The sequence below is a fragment of the Macaca thibetana genome, chromosome 3, assembly GCF_024542745.1.
Source record: "Macaca thibetana thibetana isolate TM-01 chromosome 3, ASM2454274v1, whole genome shotgun sequence".
Lineage (NCBI taxonomy): Eukaryota > Metazoa > Chordata > Mammalia > Primates > Cercopithecidae > Macaca > Macaca thibetana.
Window position 1 is genome coordinate 47,298,084 of NC_065580.1, and position 20,972 is coordinate 47,319,055.

The window sequence follows — 20,972 nt, forward strand, 5'->3', positions numbered from 1 at the left end:
GCAAAAATCCAGTCATGTACAAAGGTTTAGAAATCAGAGCAGCAGCAAAACCATAATGTTAACTTAGCCAGAAATTGTGATATAACCATTTTGAGAGGCTTGGGGGAGAAAAGGCAGTGTATTAGTCCACTTTCACTCTGCTGATAAAGACATAATCAAGACTGGGTAATTTATAAAGAAAAACTGCTTTAATGTACTCACAGTTCCACGTGGCTGAGAAGGCCTCACAATCATGGAGGAAGGGGAAAGGCACATCTTACATGGTGGCAGGTAAGCGAGAATGAAGCCAAGTGAAAAAGGAAACCTTTTAAAAAACCATCAGATCTCGTGAGACATGTTCACTACCACAAGGACAGTATAGGGGAAACCACCCCCATGATTCAATTCTCTCCCACCAGGTCCCTCCCACAGGGAATTATGGGAGCTACAGTTCAAGGTGAAATTTAGGTGGGGACACAGCCAAACCATATCAGGGGGTTAAAAAAACAAAACAAAACTAAGTCCTCATCTACCATAGTGGGAAGTCAGTAGGTGGTCTATCTTAACGAAAATTCAGGAAACAGCAAGAGAAGCATGTGATTTAGAAATGTAAAGGTAAAACAAACAATTCTAAAAAGATAATCTATTTCACCTGAAAGTGTCAAAGGCCTCCTGAGTGTAGGAATTGTGCATTAGGGAAAGGAACTGATGTTTTTCAATATAAACCTTGCAGAACTAACACCTTTGTAACTACATGTGTTAATAATTTAACAACTAAAATTGAATTAAAAGTAGATAAGGATTTGCCCTAGGTATTGCGTGGGACTCCAACAGATGTGACACTAATGACTCTTCTCTCTTCAGATTCCCGATACATTCTTCTGCCTGTCGTGTTACATCACCTCCACATTCACTTGCAAGAACAGAAGGACCTGATCATGTGTGCACGTATCCTTAGCAACGTATTTTGTCTCATCAAGAAAAATAGCTCGGTAAGTAAATACAGGTCATAGTATATAGTTCCCATCAAATGACTTCTGGAAATAACTTGTAATAGTCTACAGAAACCACACTAAAGAGGAAGCCTCTTAGACTCACTTTTATTTCCAGCTGGGCTGGACTTTTTGCTCCTCTTTGGAAGGAATTTTTTTAACCTTTTGGGGTTCTGTAACCCCAAATAACCTGGGTTCCCCAAACTTGTATTTCAAGGAAGAACTGCATACTGAGTGAGAAAAATTAGAAAGCTCAAAGCCTCCCACACGTGTCTTTAATCTTGATATGATGACTGCTCTGTGGCAAGAATAAATTACTTCTTGCAACGTGAAGTCGTTTTTGATCCATTCTGTGAAAGGCCACTTCATGATACTCAGAACTTGGCTATGGTCCTCGGGCTGAGTCCTCTGGAAATTGCAGAAGCAAAGGACAGCTCCAGGAGATTAGGGGTATCTTACAATATAACCATTACTTGGCCCCAACAGTGATCTCCAAATTGTTATGGATTTGGGGATTCCTATCAATGTGCTTGACTCTTGATGCAATGCAATTGCGTTAGAGAATGCACTGCAAAATGAGAAGAATCACATGCTTGCCTATAAATGGGACAACTCAGAGTATTTGTGTTCATGGCTCAGGGGTCTGGTGTGAAATCCACATATGGAGAATATCCTGTTCCACTTCTGCCAATATGCAACTGTTAAGTAACCATTTTGCTCATCGGTAACAGGTTTTATGGAGCAGAGTTTGGCAATGAGTGCCAAGAATCCTGTTTCTCTGCTTCCCTATTACCTTTAGGTTGCAGTTTTCCCAATTTGTCAGTTACGATCAGCTTCCGAAGATCAGTGAGCTGGGATGGGAACTCAGTGGAGTTGTTGGAGATAGAGCCCCAGTAGCATGGGAACAGAGTTGGCATTTGAGAGAAAAAAGCTGGAAATTCTGCCTCTGGAAGTGTAATAAGAGGAACCTGCATGGAACAAAGCAGTTGACTTTTTCCCACCCCCATGATCCAGGCCCCAAAGGTGATCTGGAACTGGATAGAACCGTGGTGACAGAAGGCATGAGTTCAGTTTTAAACCCCACTCTATAAAATTCTACAAAGAATAACTATGCTATGCCTAGTTAGAATCTTTTTCCAAATTATAATTGCTGAGAGTAAAATGTTAAGTTAGATAGTTCACTGCACAAAACCAAAAACTGCAGAAGAGAAATAAAAAGAAATCACCTCCACAACTTCTGCTCTCTGTAGACATTCAGAGCAGAAACCAAGTCATTGGAGGAAAAATGTTGGTAGTTTTCTTGCAAGAGTAAGAAAATTTATCGTGAGATCCTAGCCAAAAAACTCTTTCAAACTCGTAGTTTCTGAAAGTATTTTTTACAAAGAGTGATCTCCTTGGTTAGGAGCATTTGTACATAGAGTTTTGTTTTGTGCAGGTGGAATAAGAACCCAATTCCACATACAGTCAGTGCAGAGCAATTTGGGTTTCTCTTTCAAGTCCTGAGGCGTGGATACTATTAGCTTTGCATCAGAGAAGCAGTTTCCACATGGCCACATGACCTTAGATCTACTCTGTAGCTACGGGTATTTGGGCCAAACACCATTTCCTAATATTTACTTACAAAGATTTTTACACATCATTTTTTATAGGAATAGCCATTTGTACTTAAAATAGAGTTTTGGAAAATGACTGATGTAACTCCAATGATGAGAAAAGTAAATATAAGCACAGTCTGGAACCGATAAATTATAGACCAAGAACCAGGATGGACTTGCAGTGAAGATTCAGGCTTAGAGAGGCAAACTGACTTGCCTGAGATCACATACCCTTTTGGGAGCCTAGCTGGTGTTCTGAGTTAGACTGGTGTGTCTGGTGTACGTTCATGATATCACCCACCTTTTTACTTGTACCTCAGGTATCCATGGCACCACTGAGTTGTGTACTCTTGGGTAAGCCATTATCTTCTCTGTGCCTTTGTTTACTGTAAAAGGAGATCATTCACTTAGGTGAAATCCAGGTCTCTCAAGTTCTCTGACTCTTTGATTTCCCCTTTTCTGTTAGATTGAAGTGCATGTTAAACCCCAATTTCCTGAACACATTATTTTTTTTCTCTCTTAAGGAAAAATCTGTGCTGGAGGAAATAGATGTGATAGTGGCCAGCTTGCTGGATATTCTGCTGAGGACCATATTGGAGATCACCAGCCGACCTCAGCCATCCAGCTCAGCAATGCGGTTCCAGTTCCAGGATGTCACTGTAAGATCATAGAGCAGATGGCACGTGGAACAGGGCCTGGTTATGCTTGTTAAAGCTTCAGTCACGTTGCAGGTGGCTTGATGTTATAATCTGGAAAATCTGACCTTAGGAGAGTAACCCATGAGCATTTCCAAATCATATGAGGTTACCTTAATTTTACAAGGAAACCAAGATATAAAGCATGTTTGTTAAAGGAACTTGGAATAAGCGGTTTTTAATGGCAGAAAGCCAGCTTTGATATTAGTCATACCATGTCCGGTTTAAATTAATCCCAGATTTTATGTCCCAAGTCAACTTGATAACTTTTTATTTTCTTATCATCCATCAAATTGCTTGAGGAAATGAGAAGAGTGAAACAGAGTAATAGGAGTCAGGGGCCCTGAGTTTTCATTCCAGATTTTTCAATCTAACTAGTCATGATCATAACTTTTCTCAGCCTCAGTTTCCTTAGTTAGGAAATGAGAAGGTTGAAATTGGCAATTTTATTTATTTATTTATTTTTTGGGACGGAGTCTTGCTGTGTCGCCCAGGCTAGAGTGCAGTGGCGCAATCTTGGCTCGCTACAACCTCCACCTCCCGGGTTCAAGTGATTCTCCCTGCCTCAGCCTCCTGAGTAGCTGGGATTACAGGTGCCCGCCACCATGCCCAGATAATTTTTGTATTTTTAGTAGAGACAATGTTTCACCATGTTGGTCAGGCTGGTCTCGAGCTCCTGACCTCAGATGATCCACCCGCCTCGGCCTCCTGAAGTGTTGGGATTACAGGCATGAACCACCATGCCTAGTCTGCAATTGGCAAATTTCAAGGTGCTTTGAAGTGCCACTATTTTGAGTCTAATATTATATCTGTATTTTATATTCATGTAAAACATTAAGAAAAAATATTAAGAAATAATATATCTAGCAGTTAAAAATGTGTATCTATTTATGTATATACAGGAATACAAAATGGTATAGCTACCATGGAAAATAGTGGCTCTACTATATATACTATAATATACAAGTTATGAACGGTGCACTTTCTCAATACTCTCATCAGCATTTGGGGTTGTCTCTTTTGGAGTGGAGAGCATTCTGATAGCTATGTAGTGGTATCTTATTGTGGTTTTAATTTTCACGTCCCTAATGGCTAATGATGCTGAGCATATTTTCACATACTTACTTGCCATCTAAATATCCTCTTCAGTAAAATGTCTTTTCATGTCTTTTTGTCATTTTTTTAATTGGATTGTTTTTCTACTGTTGAGTTTTTATTTCTTTTTATAATATGTGGTTTTCTTCTCCTACCCTGTAACTTGTTTTTTCATCCTCTTAACAAGCTCTGCAAAGCAAAAATTTTTAATTTCGTATAAGTCCAGTTTATTAATTTCCTTTTATGGTTCAAGCTTTGACTTTTTTGGCCTAGCCCTGTGTCTTAAATGTTATCTCCTAGTTTCTTTCCTAAAAGTAGTGTAGTTTTATATTTTACATGTAAGTCCTTAACCATTTTGTATGTGTCAGATAATTCTAACAGTCTGACATTGCAATGTGGACATCTATTATCTTTTTCATTCAATTTGAGATTTTCTTAGATCTTAATAGGATGTGTTATTTTCTCTTATGACCAAGACATTTCTATATTATAAGGTTTTGGATCTTACATAAACCTTCTGTTTTAGCTGGCTTTATGTGACACCACTGATCAGGGGAACAGTGAGTGCCTACATGTTATGGTGAGACAGAGATAGAAATCCAGCTTTGCCTCTTGGCTTCCGTTGACACCTGAGGCAAGAGGGCTTCTTGTTACTGCTGGTTGAGGTGGAAGTTCTGGCTCTGCATGTGGTCTCTACTGACAAAGTGGTGGGAGTGGCTTTGTTACTGCTGGGCCATAGTAGCCATCCTGACTCTCTACTAGGCCTCTGTGACACCACCTCAGTAGGGAGGGAAAAACTGTGACTTGTTACTGCCAGTTGTGGGTGGAAGTCCAGGTTGCTCCCGTTGTTTTCATGACCCATGGGTATGAAAGTACCTGCTCCCTTTTTGACCTTCTCTGGCTCCACTCTAGGAGAGATGTTGGGGCACCTCACTACATCCTCATGAGGATGGAAGTCTAGGCTCCTCACTCAGCCTTTGCGGTGAACGGGTGACTGAGGCCAAAGTTTTCCGTGGTGTTCAGCTAGAATAGAGCAGTTGTGGCTAAAAGTATTGCCCTGCAGGGCTGCTCTTTCCTAGTCCTTTGGCTGGAGAAATAAGGTTTTGTTGGGACTTCTTCTTTTGTCTGCCAACTATTGGTCTTTCACAGTTGCTGGCCTCTTCAGCCGCGTGTTTGAAATACATGAGGCAAAAAAGAAAACCCAAAAATCTACACCATGCCCTTCCTCAGGTCCCAAGGTTCTTGGCCAGTCTGCCCTCTCTCCCTCCTGTCAGAGTCTTTTTCTGTTTGTTTTGTATTTGATATTCAGGTTTTTAGTTGTACTTAGCAGGAGGAATAGGGGAGAAGTGTCTCTATACTTTCAACCTGGAAGAGGAAGGATGTCTCTTTCATTATGGTTTTGATGGTAACATTTTAATTGTTTCCTGGCAACATAACTCTTACATAGTTCAAAAGTTATAATGGCACAGCAAACAAAATCATAGCAAATGCTGGACATGGTTAAAGATTGCCTGACATCAGAAGCTAAAACATTTGTTAAACTGCTTTCTATCGACGTGCAGAGTGTACCAGGTTGTTGTGCATCAAATCTCTATGGCATACATGTGGTCTTCAGGTCATATGGTGTAATAACCAATGCTAATTAGGAGACTTCAGGAAGTCAGTGAATCAGGTCTGTGGGTGGAGGTGGGGTAGGGCAGGCAGAGTGATTGTCCCATGTACTAAATTATAAGAAAATCACATGAGGAGAATCCTTCCTGCATGGCTCTGTGGTACCCCTTGCTGTGTAAGAAACCAAACTCTCAAGGTATGTGGGGTGAAATTTTCCATGAAACACACACATAAATTATTTGACATCTTTGCTTTTATGCTTTAAGACTTTTTTTTTTTTTTTTAAGAATACTTAGACAGACCTAGCTTGATTTCTTCTCTGCCATTGCACTGACTCTGATGTTGGTCAAGTTATTAATGTCTCTAAGCCTCTGTTTCTTTGTCTTTAAAACAGAGAAAATAGGCTGAGTGTGGTGTCTCACGCCTATAATCCCGGCACTTTGGGAGGCCAAGGCGGACGTATTGCTTGAGACAGGGGTTCGAGACCCGCCTGGCCAACTTGTTGAAACCCCTACTAAAAATACAAAAAAATTAGCCAGGCATGTTGGTAGGTACCTGTAATTCCAGCTACTTGGGAGACTGAGGCACAAAAACGGCTTGAACCCAGGAGGTGGAGGTTGTAGTGAGCCAAGATCACACCACTGCACTCCAGCCTGGGTGACAGAGCGAGACCGTGTCTCATAAATAAATAAGTAAATCAGAGAAAATAGTTGTACTTATCTCAAAGTTAGTGTGAGGATTCCTCAGATCTGTAAAGGTGTTTAAACAGTATCTGGTCTGCTAACTCGATCAATGCTGGCCATTAGTCATTATGGTAGCAGCAGCAGTCACAGTCATACCATGATTGTTGCAGACGTGCTTGATGTATTGTTGTTGTTATAATAATTCTATGGCGAGAAATATGCCTTGGTCTTTCACAAAATCCATTCTCTGGAGACTGAAGATCTGTTGAATTTCTTTATCATTTTCTCACAGAGAACAGGCTTTCTGAATAGGGAGTCTTTACATGACAGTTCTACATTGAGCATCTTTTCATTCTGTGCAGACACATATGGAAAAGTGCCCATGACAGGTAGACACACTGTAAGTAAACACAGATCCCACAGTGTGCCGTGGTGAATTCTTCCAGTGTTCTGTAAGCACCATGATTGTTACCCTGCCTCCCAGCCACACCAGCGTGAGCACCGGCTTCTGCTGTATCATAGTTCCAGATAACAGAGGCCTTATTTTTACAATTTAAAAGGATTGTACTTTTTGTTTTCCCACCAACTGTTTTTTGAACTTTAAAATGCTTTCTCTAGCGAGAAAAAAAAAAAAAAAAGCACCATTGTGATAAATTCCTTTCAACAGTCTAATTATAGGTAGAAGCAGATTTTATAAAGCAGTACAAATGACCACTTGCCTTGCATTTTCAACTGATGGAGCTCCAGAGTTCCTTACAATTATAAATGCTTACTTGTTCATAACTCTGTTAAGTACCATTTATGGAGCAAGTGATTCTTCTGGGCATAGGCCAGGTCTAAGACAGCTACTCTGATGTGTTCATCTAAAAATTTCATGTGTTGTCGGTTTGTGATTGGGGTATGGAAATGGGTCTGCGTTAATTCTATAAGAAATATGTGGAAAAAATAATGTATGTGTATAATAGCTTTCATGAAGACAGTTGTAGCCCTCCAATACCCGTGCTATACAAAATCATTTATAGAAATTCTCATTATACTCAATCTATACATAAAATGGCCACTGAGGACTACAGAGTTTTCAAGGTGATTTATATATAAGAAAGTATTACACTGCAGCTAAGTACATCTTGGCCACTGATGGCTTTTTATTTCTTTTTAACAAATTATGGATCTAGGATTTTCATATCGATACATTCTTAAAATATCTTAAAAACAAAGAAAATTACATTATGGATAAAATATACATTAGTAATTGGACGTCACCACTAAAAAACTTAGTCATGTAACCAAATACCGCCTGTCCCCCAAAAACCTATGGAAATAAAAAAATTAAAAAATTAATTAAAATTTAAATTTAAAAAATAGAGCAAAAAAATTACATTATGGATAAAATATACATTAGTAATTGGACATGTAGGCCTCCTAACAGAGTTGAATGTGGTTGGAGTTCCTAAACAGCATAAGTGAATAAATGACATTGTAGAGTAGATGTTGGGATTGACAATAATCATCCCAAGTGCCTCAGGGATTATATGTCATGATTATAAGTTATTGAAATGGGCCTAAGTCAGATATGACAAATAAAATCATAAATCTGGATTCAAACAGGTTGTTCCCCTATGTATACTGACTGTAAAGACTTAAGATGAAAGTCTATTCGTTATTGCATACTATTTCTTATTACTAAATTTACAACAAATAATGTGTCATTTTTCCCACTTTAGCATATTTCACTATTCACAGGATTGTGTGTTGAAGTAAATGTCTTAGGAAAATTAATCTAGTAGCTGTATTGGAGACAATGTGAATATGATATGGAAAACCTAAGAGATGGAAAAGAGATGAATGGGTTTCTGCTAACTAGATTTGCATTTTTAAGTCAAGGCGTATTAAGAGAAAGGTAAAAAAGTATGAACCTTAGTTATCAACTGATGGATTCCAGTATACTTACTAATATTTTAATTATAACCAAAAAAATCAGGTGTATTTTCTCTATACAATCAAATAGTCTGAGCAGAAATAGATGAGTCACTGAGTTCCGACTTCTAGAACCAGAGATACCTGAGTTCACATCCCCAGTCTCACAATTCTCAAGCTGTGGAACCTGGGGTAAATTTCTGAACCTTAAGAGATAATTATCTTTTCTTTAAAGTGAAGTTGATTGTGTCTCCCCAACAAAGCCCAAATAAGGAATGAACTCAATAGTATAGTCAAAGTATGGTAACTTACACATAGTGCCATTCCATAAATCATAGTGTTGTCACATGTCTTTTTTATTTTATTGAGGTATAATTGACATAAAAAAAATGACTCCTGTTTGAAATATACAATTTTAGTTTTGACGTATGTATATTCCTATGAACCATCACCACAATCAAGATAGCAAATATGTTCATCACTTTCAAAAGCTTCCTTGTGCCCCTCTCGATTGCCTCTCTTTTGCTTCTCCATGCTACCTCATCCCCAAGCAACTACTGACCTGCTTTTTATAGTAACTTATCTGTTACCGTACATAACTTTGCATTTTTTAGAATTTGATATGAATGGAATCATGTAGTACATAGTTATTATTATTAATCATATAATACATAGTTTTTTGCGGGGGGCGTTGGGTCAGGGAATTCTGTCTTCACACACAATATATTTGAGTTTCATCCTTATTCTTTTGTATATCAATAGTTTATTCCTTCTTATTGCTGACTAGTATTCCATTGTATGGCTATACTGCAATTTGTTCATTCATTCACCTCTTGGTAGACATTTGAGTTGTTCCTAGGGTTGGCTGTTGTGTTCCATTTACCTGTTTTTCTGTTTTGACACCAATAACATACTCTCTTGATTCTCATGTTTTATAATAAATCTTAAAGTCAGGAAGTGTAAGTCTTCCGACTTTACTTTTCTTTTTCAAAGTTGTTTTGACTATTTTAGATCCTTTTCACTTCCTTATGGATTTGAAAGTCAGATCAGCGTTTCAATTTCTAACCCCCAGAGCTATGCTAGGATAATTAGTGGGATTGCATTGAATCTATATATCGATTTGGGGATAATTGACTTTTTTTTTTTTGAGATGGAGTTTCACTCGTGTCACCCAGGCTGGAATGCAGTGGTGCAATCTCGGCTCACTGCAACCTCCACCTCCTGGGTTCAAACAATTCTCCTGCCTCAGCCTCCTGAGTAGCTAGGATTACAGGCATGCGCCACTATGCCCAGCTAATTTTGTATTTTTAGTAGAGCTCGGGTTTCACCATGTTGGCGAGGTTGGTCTCAAACTCCTGACTTCAGGTGATTCACCCGCCTCAGCCTCCCAAAGGATTACAGGCGTGAGCCACCACGCCCAGCCAGAATTGACATCTTAACGATATTGCATTACCCAATCCTAATATTAACATGTAATCTCTTCATTTTTTTAAAGTCTTAACTCCACCCCTCAGCGTTTTGCAGCCTTCAGTGTGCAGATTTTACACATCTTTTGTCGTATATATCAGTAATTATTTCATATTTTAATGATATTTTAAATTTCAATTTCAGATTGTTCATTTTTAGTGTGTAGAAGTAAAATTGATTCTTGTATATTGATCTTATATTCTGGAATGTAAATAAACTCAGTTAGTTCTAGTAGCTCTTTATCAATTTCATAGCTTTCAAAGCTGTATTCCTGATTGCCTTTTCTTGCTTTATTGAACTAAAACCTTCAGTACAATGTGGAGTAGGGGTGGTGAATAAGCTTTTGAAGGTTTGAAAAGTCTTTATTTTGTCTTTGCTTTTGGAAGATATTTTTATATTTTATATTTGGAAGATATTTTTCTCGGTTAATAGTTTTTGGGTTATTTTTTTTTTCCTTTTAGTTCTCTGAAGCTGTTGCTCCATCGTCTTTCAGTTTGTATTCTTTCAAGAGAAATCTTTTCTCATCTTTGTCTTTGTTCTTCTCTATGTCATGTGCCCTTTTTTTTCTGAATAGTGTTTTAAGATTTTCTCTACCACTGGCTATAAGCAATTTGATTATGATGTGCCTTGGTGTAATTTTCTTCTTGTTTCTTGTGCTTGGGGTTTGTAGAGATTCTTTGATATATAGGTTTATAATTTTCAAAGAGTTTGAAAAGGTTTTCTTCTCATTTCTTCAATTATTTTTTCTGTCTCTTCCTTCTCTTTGAGATTACAGTTACATAGATATTCCACTACTTGAAGTTGTCCTACAGTTTGCTGATGCTTTTTTCTGTTTTTCTGTCTATTTCAGTTTTTTCTGTCTATGCTTTGTTTTGGAGAATTTCTACTGCTCTCCCTTTCAAGTTCAATAATTTTTTCTTCTGCAGTGTCTAATCTGCCACTCGATCCATTCAGTGAATATTCATCTCACAAATTGTAGCCTTCATCTCTAGAAGTTTAATTTGGGCTCTTTTTATGTCTGCCATGTCTCTAAATTAATATATTCAGTCTTTCCTCTAGCGTCCTGAATAATTAGAATACAGTAATATAACTATGTTAATGTTCTTGTCTGGTAATTCTATTATCTGTGTCATTTCTGGATCTGTTTCTATTGATATATTACTTTTTCTCCTCATTTACATCATTTTTTCCTTCTTCTTGACCCACCTGGCAATTTTTCATTGCATGCCAGACATTGTGAATTTTACATTGTCGAGAGGTGGATTTTTTTAATTTCTAAAAAATATATTTGAGCTTTGGTATAGAATGAGGTTAAATTTATTGGAAACTGTTTGATCATTTTAGGTCTTGCTTTTGAAATTTGTGAGGTAGGACCAGAACAGCATTACTCTAGGAGTAATTTTTCCCAGTACTAAGGAAACACTCTTTTTGGTACTCTAACTGATGCCTTATTAATTGTGAGCTTTTTCCAGTCTGGCTGGTTTAAAAAAAAAAAAAAAAGGCACTGTTATTCCCAGTCCTGTGTGTGAGCACCAGGCACTGTTCTCTCAATCCTTCCAGATCATTCTTTTCCTAGTGTTGGGTTGGGTTACTTCCTTACACACATACACAAAAAATAATGTTGCCTTTAAACTTTTTATTTCTTTTGTTAAATATCAAGGATTTCCATGTTCATTAACAAAGTGTATGTTGAGCTTGAAGGGTGTTTTTTCCACACTGGTTAGTTTCTTGAATATTTACCCTAAAAAATGTAACAGACAATTATTTGTCATACCCGTGTGTTGCAAATGATTATCTGCAAACAAAGATCTAGCCTGAGTACCTGGTTACCCTGACATGGTCTTTAAGTATTATACCTTCCTTGGTTCTCCCATGGCAGTGGGCGAGGATACATTGAACTTTCCTGACCCAGCTGCCTCTGTTGAAAATTTCCACTTCTCAGGGATTTTAGTCTCTGCTTATAAAGTCTGTAGTCATTTCCATGTAAAATCTAAGAAACCAGTTCCCAATTAAATTGCACTTCTGTAAATATACAGTTAGTTACCAGTAATTGCCTCTCCTATTGTATTTGTTTTGTTTTAAATGTTATTACTCTGTTTAAAAGTAGATAAATTCTTTGCTGAGCAAAAAAGGTTGCATTGGAAATGCAAGCATTTTAAATTAGAAGTTCATTCAAAAATGCAAGTGATAGCAATTTTATGTAGGTCTTCAAATCTATGGATGCTATGTTTACTTTTTTATTGTTAATTTTTAAGAATTAGAATTTGTGGTTATAAATCACATAGAGCCCAAGCACAAAAAGAATGGCCAATTAAAAAAATTATTTTCAATCCTCCAAGACATCTGAATAACACTATTTTTTAAAAGGAGATTGAAATGAACATTATGCAAAGTATGGCTTTCATTATACCCTGTGAGTCAGCAGATCAACTCTCTGATGAGTTGGAGGAGGTCATATGAATTCAAAAATGGAGCATGAAGCTACAGGAAGGGCTTTGGAGGCAGAAAGATTGGGCATAACTCCAGCTCTGCTACTTTCTAGCTGAGTGACTTGGGGCAAGTCATTAAGCACATCAGAAACTACATTTTACCTTCTTCAAAAAGGTATTATACCCCCTACCTCATAGTGCTGATATGAAACTTAAATGATATAATTAGTGCAGACATTTTAAATGCTCAGTAAATGATCATCACCCTCAGTGCCTTACCTTCTTTAAATGTGTGAAGTTAGTTCCCAAGTGAAAAGCTTCCACCCAAGTTAAAAAAAAAAAAAAAAAACATCTCTAAAATTATAAATTTGTGAATACCAGGTAAATAAATGGTAATCATCATAGGGAGAAGTTTTGGCTGTGACATTTTGGGTAATTTAGATTAGGAAGACTTCACAGGGCAAGTTTGGATCATAGTGATTTCATTTTAACGTATTCTCTTTGAGGACAGTTCAGTGTAAGTTACTGATGTTCTTTTATGTCCTTACTAAAAGAAAAAAATATGCTTTTTTTTTTTTTAACTTAGGGGGAGTTTGTTGCTTGTCTCCTGTCCCTATTACGACAAATGACTGATAGACATTATCAACAGCTTCTTGATAGTTTCAATACGAAGGAAGAACTAAGGGTAAGTGACTTTTTAAAATTATTTTCTTTAACATATCTTTTTAGTTTCTCTTGTTTTTATTCATCACTGTTCAGATAAATCCTAGACAATTGCTTTACCTATTTCCATTAAGTTCTAAGCAGTTTTTTCTCAGTCTCATCCACAGATCTGCTCATCTATATTTGCTTTTAAAGATTTCTGTTACTCAGGCAAAGCTATTAACTCTCATTTCAGAGAAGGATATAGGATGTGAAGTATCTGTCATCAAAGTTCAATAAACTAGAAGCAGAATAACAGAACTGAAGAGATAAAAACAAATAGACTAACTCCACGAACCTAGAAATATTGCCTTAATAGGAGATAAAGGAGAATATGTAAATAGGTTCGCTCATTTCATCTCACTAAAACCATAATGAGAAGTTCTGACTACAACTTTTTGACTAGGGATACAGAGTTGTATTTGATATTCTGTATCAACTATAGTCTAATCAATATGCTGTGCTACCCTGACAAGCTGACATTAAATAGGAAATATGGATGCCAGGTTTATAAAAATCCAGTATTTACTGAGATTTGTGGAAATGTACTGGTTTCACGAAATGCTTGCTTATTCTTAGAGGAATGATATGATCCGTCATCTTCCTTATTTACTTTTATTTCTCTTCCATCTCTTCAGTTTTCCAGACAACTTTAATATGGAAACCATCATATTGGAAGTGTTGCTTTTAAGCTGGGTGGTGGAGAATTATAGGACCAAAAGTACAGTTCTGCTATGACATTTGCTTGATTGGAAGCCTTCCCAGTGCCTTAGGGGAAGAAATTATTGATTTTTTAATATAGATAGTGCATAGGGGTGGCTTGTCTTTGACTTTAACTGGAAAATATTGTATGATCTCAGAAAAATCTTCTGGTTGTTACCTTAGAGAAGTTGACAAGCTGAGTCATATAACACGAAGAATCATTTGTGGCAGATGTAATCCCTCAGCAGTCAGTCATTTGGCATATGGCATCATGTTTTTCATTCTTATATTCAATCTTTTTTCTTTTTTTTTTTTCTTTTTTTTTTTTTTTTTTGAGATGGGTTTTACTGTTACTCAGGCTGGAGTGCAGTGGTACAATCATGGCTCACCCCTGGGCTCAGACAATCCTCCTGCCTCCGCTTCCCAAGTAGCTGCGACTACAGGCACATGCCACCACACTTAGCTAATTTTTTAATTTTTTTGTAGAGGTGGAGTCTCACTATGTTGCCCAGGCTGGTCTCAAACTCCTGGCCTAAAGAAATCCTCCCATCTCAGCCTCCCAAAGTACTCGGATTACAGGCATGAGCCACCATGCCTGGCCTTACATTCAATTTTGAGTTTAGAATTAAAAATGAATAAAAGGCCTTAGGACTTAACCACTCTGAGTACAGAAATCTGTAACATCAAAAGGAAGATGACTGTGCATTTATGCATTTATTAACTTTCATTAGAAGTTGTATTCTTAACACAGTTAAAGAATCATTAGGTTTTACTTAAGAATTCTGTGACTTCATATTTGAAAATTTCCCGTAGGAAAAGCCTACATATTTTTATGGAGCCTGGGAATTAAAAAACAGCAGAGAAGCATAAACTGAAAGACGTGATTAATTATCCAGATGTTGAGTTTTATGCTTTGGTTTTCATATTAGCAGTAATAAAACAAATGGAAATAATGAATAAAATGTTTTATGTAGACTTTTCTCATTTCAGGCAGCCAATGCACCTCTTCAAAGGACAATTATATTCCCCTCTTCAAAATTATTGAGGCTGGCAGGGCACCGTGATTCAGGCCCGTAATCCCAGCACTTTGGGAGGCCAAGGCGGGTAGATCGCCTGAGATCAAGACCAGCTTGACCAACATAGCAAAATCCCATCTCCACTAAAAATACAAAAATTAGCTGGACATGGTGGCGCGTGCCTGTAGTCCCAGCTGTTTGGAAGGCTGAGGCGGGAGAATCGCTTGAACCCAGGAGGTGGAGGTGGCAGTGAGCCGAGATCACACCAGTGCACTCCAGCCTGGGAAACAGAGTGAGACTCTGTCTCAAAAAATAAATAAATAAATAAATAAATAAATAAATAGCGAGGCCTTCTGACCAGGAGAATTATTTAATGATATTAATTAATCTGCCATTCAGGAAGTGGATATTGAGCAACTCAAGCATGGCAAGCACTGTGCACCATGTACTAGGGACGTAACCAGGCAAAAGATGTCCTGTCCCTGTTGGGGAGTAATCAGACCAATAATGGGCATTAGCACCCTGAGTGGTGAATGTGCAGGGTAAGCACGCGGTGCTGTAGAGCATGTGGGAGTTGCTGCCAACCCAGACTCAAGGCACCAGGAAACTTCCCAAGGGAGGTCTCAGCTGAGAACTGAGGTTAGTAGGAGTGTGCTAGATGTATATTTGGCTGGAACGTTCAAAGGTCTCTACTAAAATATCACCTGAATGCCCCGACTGACACAGCACACTCTCTACCCAACCTCCATAACACTTATTAGAATCTGGAATATTTTTGTTTATTTATTTATGTGTATTTCCCACTGGGCCATGAGCTCCTTGATGTCTGAAGCTTTGTCTGGCTCACTGCTGTATCCTCAGATTCCAGACCATGCCTAGCACATAGCGGGCATTCAAGAAATAGTTGTTGATTGTTTGATAGAATATAGAGTTTAAGGCTGTATGAATGAGTGTAGACTTTGTTTTGAGGACATTTTGAAGCTTTTGAGGGTTTTAAGAAGGGAGAGACAAGATCACATTTGAGGGAAGAAAGACCTGTCTGGTTGCACTTTTGAAAATGCATTTGGCCAGACATGGTACCTCACGCCTGTAATCCCAGCACTTTGGGAGGCCAAAGCAGGAGGATCACTTGAGCTCAGGAGTTTGAGACCAGCCTAGGCAATATGGCAAGACCCTGTCACTCTAAAAAGTTTTTAAAAACTAGCTGGGTGTGGTGGCACACGCCTGTAGTCCCAGCTACTCAAGAGGGTGAGATGGGAGTATCGCTTCAGCCAGGGAGGTGGAGGCTGCAGTGAGCTGTGATTGCACCACTGCTCTCCAACCTGGGCAATAGAAGGAGACCCTGTCTCAAAAAAAAAAAAAGAAAAAAGAAAGAAAGGGGATTCACTGAGGTCAAGATGAGAGGCAGAACTCTGTAAAAGATTTGAAGTAGTAACCTAAGCTAGAAATGACTGTGGCTTGAAATAGAGGTGATTGTGGAGATAGATTCTAGGGACATTTAGGAAGTTGAATTGGCAGGACTCGATGACTGATACTATTAAAAAGGTGAAGGAGAGGGAGGAGTTGTAAATGACTCCTAGGCCTTTTGACAGTTGGCTGGATGTTGGTGTGGTGCCATTCACTGCATGAGGATCCCAGGAGGAGTTAGGTGTACGGGTTTGGGAGCGAAGGTAAATTCCGTTTCAGCCTGAGTTTGGCCACCCGAGGGACATTTAGATGGAGTTGTTTAGTAAGTCGTGTCTGAAGTTCAAGAGAGAGAGAGATGGGTTGTGGGATGTAGATCCGGAAACTATCAGTCAATGAATAATAACTGACATCATGGGAGTAAATGTGAACATCCAAGGAGAGTGTAGAGTTTGGCCAAAGGACCTACATAGAATCCTAAGCCTAAGGAGGGAGGCGTGATAAACAGCGCCTGCTCCTGCAAGGAGGTCAAGTACCGTCATGAAAGGTTCCCTAAATATTGTTGGTGAACCTGATGGGCAGTTTCACTGATGAGGGTGAAAGCCAACTTGTCATGGATTGAAGAATAGAAAAAAAAAATAGAAAATGATACAGTGGATTGTATGCAGTGTTTCAAGAAGAAGAGGGATAAGTTTGGATGTGTAGACTTTGTTTTGATGAATACTTATGATGGAGGAGACTTAAGCATGTGTAAATATATTCATGATTAGAGCTGGTGGAGAGGGAGAAGCTGAAAATCTAAGAAAGAGGTACTAACTTTCAGGGCGAGGTCTCTGAGAAGGCAGCAGGAAGGAACAGAATTATCCTTGACTGGGAATAAGATTCTTACACTTTTCCAGTGTAGGAATGGAAGAAATAACTGGAGTAAATGCAGGCTAGAGGACATATATTTAACTTACTAAAGGCTGATTAGTCATCTTGGGTTTTTTTTTGTTTTTTTGTTTTGTTCTGTTTTGTTTTTGAGAATGAGTCTTGCTCTGTTGCCCAGGCTGGAGTGCAGTGGTGCAATCTCGACTCACTACAACCTCCGTCACCCAGGTTCAAGCAATTCCTCTGCCTCAGCTTCTCAAGTAGCTAGGACTACAGGCATGCATCACCATGCCTGGCTAATTTTTTGTATTTTAGTAGAGATGAGGTTTCACCATATTGGCCAGGATGGTCTCGATCTCCTGACCTTGTGATCTGCCTACCTCAGCCTCCCTAGTCATCTTGTTTTAATCTGCATTTTAAAAGTTCATATATCACCTTATAAAAGATATTAATAAATGTTTCCTGTGCTCAATTTTCTTTGAAACCAAATATTTCTAGTTATGTTCCTGAACCCTACATTGTAATATTTTCAAAGATAATAACACTTGTCCCTAGACCCTTATACAAAGTCCTTAGTGCCAATTTTACTTCAGAAATCAGAATTTTTATGATTTCATAAAGATAATATGGTACATATATAGCACCTCCAATAAAATCTAGAGTGATACAAAATGTTCACTCCATATGTGATAAATAAAGACTATAAATCATTCTGGTCAGGTTTTGCTGCCAAATGGATTATAAGAGCAAAAAATTTTAGAGTAATTTTGGGTTTTGATATTGTAGTAAAGGAAGTGAAGACCTCTAAGCAGAAGGCATTTTATATGCAATTTAGTATGTATCAGGCACTGTTCTAAGCAGTTAATTAATATTAACTCAGTTTAATCCTCAAAAGGACCCCGTGAAGTAGGCCCCCATTATTTTATTGCAGATACCAATTGTTGATTCAACAAACATTTATTGAGCATCTTGGTTAGACATTAGGGATATCAAGACTAATAAAAGCCTGTTATTAAGGCCATCTAAATCATTCTTATAAATAAGCATTATGTAAACTGCAGTGATACTGGCTAACAGTTACAGAACACCTCCTCAGCCCCATCCCACAGCCATGAGCCAGATGTCGTGCTTACCCCACATTTCATCCTCTCCCTGCCTCCCCCGCCGTGAGATTGACTGATGCTATTATTGTTAAGTAATTGGGAGAACTAGGAATTCTATTAACATCCTGAGCTCTTTGCTCAGGCAGCTAAACTCAGCTTTTCCCTAAACTTTAATAAACTTTCTTAAAACAAAATCTTTCCTATCGAATTATATAAAATTTCAATTGTCAGCTCTTTAAAGATAATAAGGCAGTTCTAGTCATAGAATGGAGATGTCTAAGAAAGGCCAGATTAATAGAAGGAGAGTTATTTGGGGTTTTGTATGTATATTTAGGTTAGAAAGTAAATAGCAGGTAAAGTACAGTTAATCGGGTGATATTTAATGGAAAATTATAAGTGATATTGAAATTAGACACCAAAAATTCCATATAACGCTACTGTTTTAAAAAGTAATAAAGTGTAGTTACCCTCCTCTCAACCCCCAATGTATCCTAATCCCCAGAGGTAGCTGCTGTTAACACCTAAAGGTATAACCTTGTAGACTATTTTGTATACTATATATGTACATATATATATGTACACACATACACATTTTTTAATGGAATCATACTATTTATATTGACCTATACTTTTTTTTACATGATAATATCTCATTATATAGCCCACTACCTTATTCTGCTGAATCTTGTTATATGAATGCTACATAATTTAATCATTTCTGATTTTTACCATTAGAATGGGTCTTGCAGTAAACATCTTGATACACCTCTTTCTATGGACTTGTACCCATATTGCTGTAGAATAAATTCCTAGAAGTATAATTGTTGGGTCATAGGATGTGTACATTTTATATTTTAATTGATACTTGACCAATTATATATAGAGATTTTCAAATGAATATTCATGTTGTTTTTTATTCCTGATGTTGCTTTTTCCTTTCTTTTTAACAATTCAAAGAAAGGTAAGGTTTGTCTTAGCATTTTCCAGTGGTTCTGTAAACCAAAATGAATTTTAAAAGTATGTAGCTCTCAAGTATCTGCTAAGACTAATGGTCTTTCAACTCCATTCTTGCCTGAAGAGCCTGGATGCCTCCAGGGTTACTGCTGAAGTAGCTTCTGGCTTCCTGAGCAGTGTGCCACTTCTCCTCCTCGGTCCTCAGGTTCCTACTTGTGTGTGAGAGCATGAGTCACAGTGTCAGAACACAAGTATGTGGCAGCAAAGACCCGAGGGCTGGTACTCTGTATTGTTTTTTTCCTTCTCTAGAACATAATATTATTTTAAAATGAACAAAAGTCAACACCAAGTAGTGATTAAGATTTGTTTCCTCCTTCTGTCATCAGTAATGCTTTATTATACACCCACCTTGTACTGGAGGCTACAGTTTTGTCCATATCCTTGGCATTTCATGTATATACAGCAGTGAGACTCCTGTGCTTTGTTGATTATGACTTTTCATAGAACTGTGGGAATCTTGCTATAAGCACAAGATTATACATGAGCTGGAAGTTAAGTACAGCACGATTATAACTGCAATGTCTCCTATATACTGTCCCACTAGCTTTCAAAAATTATATCTGATCATATATATTGATTAAAGCCCCAATCTGGCTTTAAAACTCTGAGTACTTCCCATTCCTTACAGGACAAAGTCCAATCTCCTTATCATGTTGTTTCTATCCTCAGTTTACCTTCCAACCACATTATCCTCCACCCCCTTCTGAACACCTTTCAGTCACTCCAGCCACTTCAAATACTGTTATATTCCTTAAAAACCAAATATATAATTTTTAATTCCTATGAATCATTTTTTTTTCTATCTGTAATGCCTATTCTACCCCCACCTCACTTCCATTGCCTAATGTGTACCCCTGTTAATCCCTTTTCTGATTCAGCTCACCCTACAAATCCCGCTCAGGTATCACCTTCTCAATGAAGCCTTCCCAGGATACAATCCTCCCTCTCTGATAGCACGCAATAATGCACTGTCATTATTTGCCACTTCCTTGTGTTTTTGATGACTATGGGCCGTTGAGAGTCGAGACCATGTCTTGGTGTCCTAAGCACAGAACCTGGAACATTAAATCTTTGTTGAAGGAATGCATGGTCTTAATATTTCTGCCTGCTTCAAAAGATTTTCAATATAATTATTTTGACTTATCTTTATTTGAATATATTGATTACAGAAAAATGGTTATATAGCTCTAAAAGATTGAAAATCATTTGGGAGTTATTTTGCATAAGATGCTTAAAGATTCCATTTTAAGAATGTAAATTTCAATGTGATAATGATTATTAACACCCTTTAATTGAATTCAAACCTCACATCAAGGATATTACTGGTTTGAAATTTGTGGCAAATTTTTTTAATGACATTTGACTATAGTCTGAGGGTCTGTCCTGTTCATTGTTCTTGAAGTAAGAAAAAAATGTCCTACTCTGTGTAGCAGCCTCATGATGCTTTGTTTTATGGATGTCTTAACTCATGTTTCATGAACTCAGGATTTGTCTCTCTGTGTCTTGCCAATTCTGTTTCACAAGACTAATTTTTGTCTTGTGGCTTTCTCTTTTTAAAAAAAAAATTAGATTAAAAAAAAATTTTAGATTCAGGTGGTACATGTGCAGGTTTGTTAATGAATACTTTGCATGATGCTGAGGTTTGGGCCTCAGTTGAGTCCATCACCCAAATAGTGAACATAGTACCCAATAGGTAGT

The 20,972-nt window shown here is 37.7% G+C and overlaps 1 protein-coding gene across 6 annotated transcripts in view; it reads left to right on the forward strand.

Moving 5' to 3' along the window:
- The window catches only part of DOCK4 (dedicator of cytokinesis 4), a 475,353-nt gene that overhangs the window by 351,030 nt on the left and 103,351 nt on the right, over nt 1-20,972 (forward strand). For all 6 annotated transcript variants that reach the window (XM_050782626.1, XM_050782628.1, XM_050782623.1 and 3 more), the window contains exons 24-26: nt 844-971; nt 3,091-3,225; nt 13,050-13,148. In XM_050782626.1, coding sequence (XP_050638583.1) covers nt 844-971; nt 3,091-3,225; nt 13,050-13,148 — 362 coding nt within the window. The remainder of the gene's footprint in view (nt 1-843; nt 972-3,090; nt 3,226-13,049; nt 13,149-20,972) is intronic.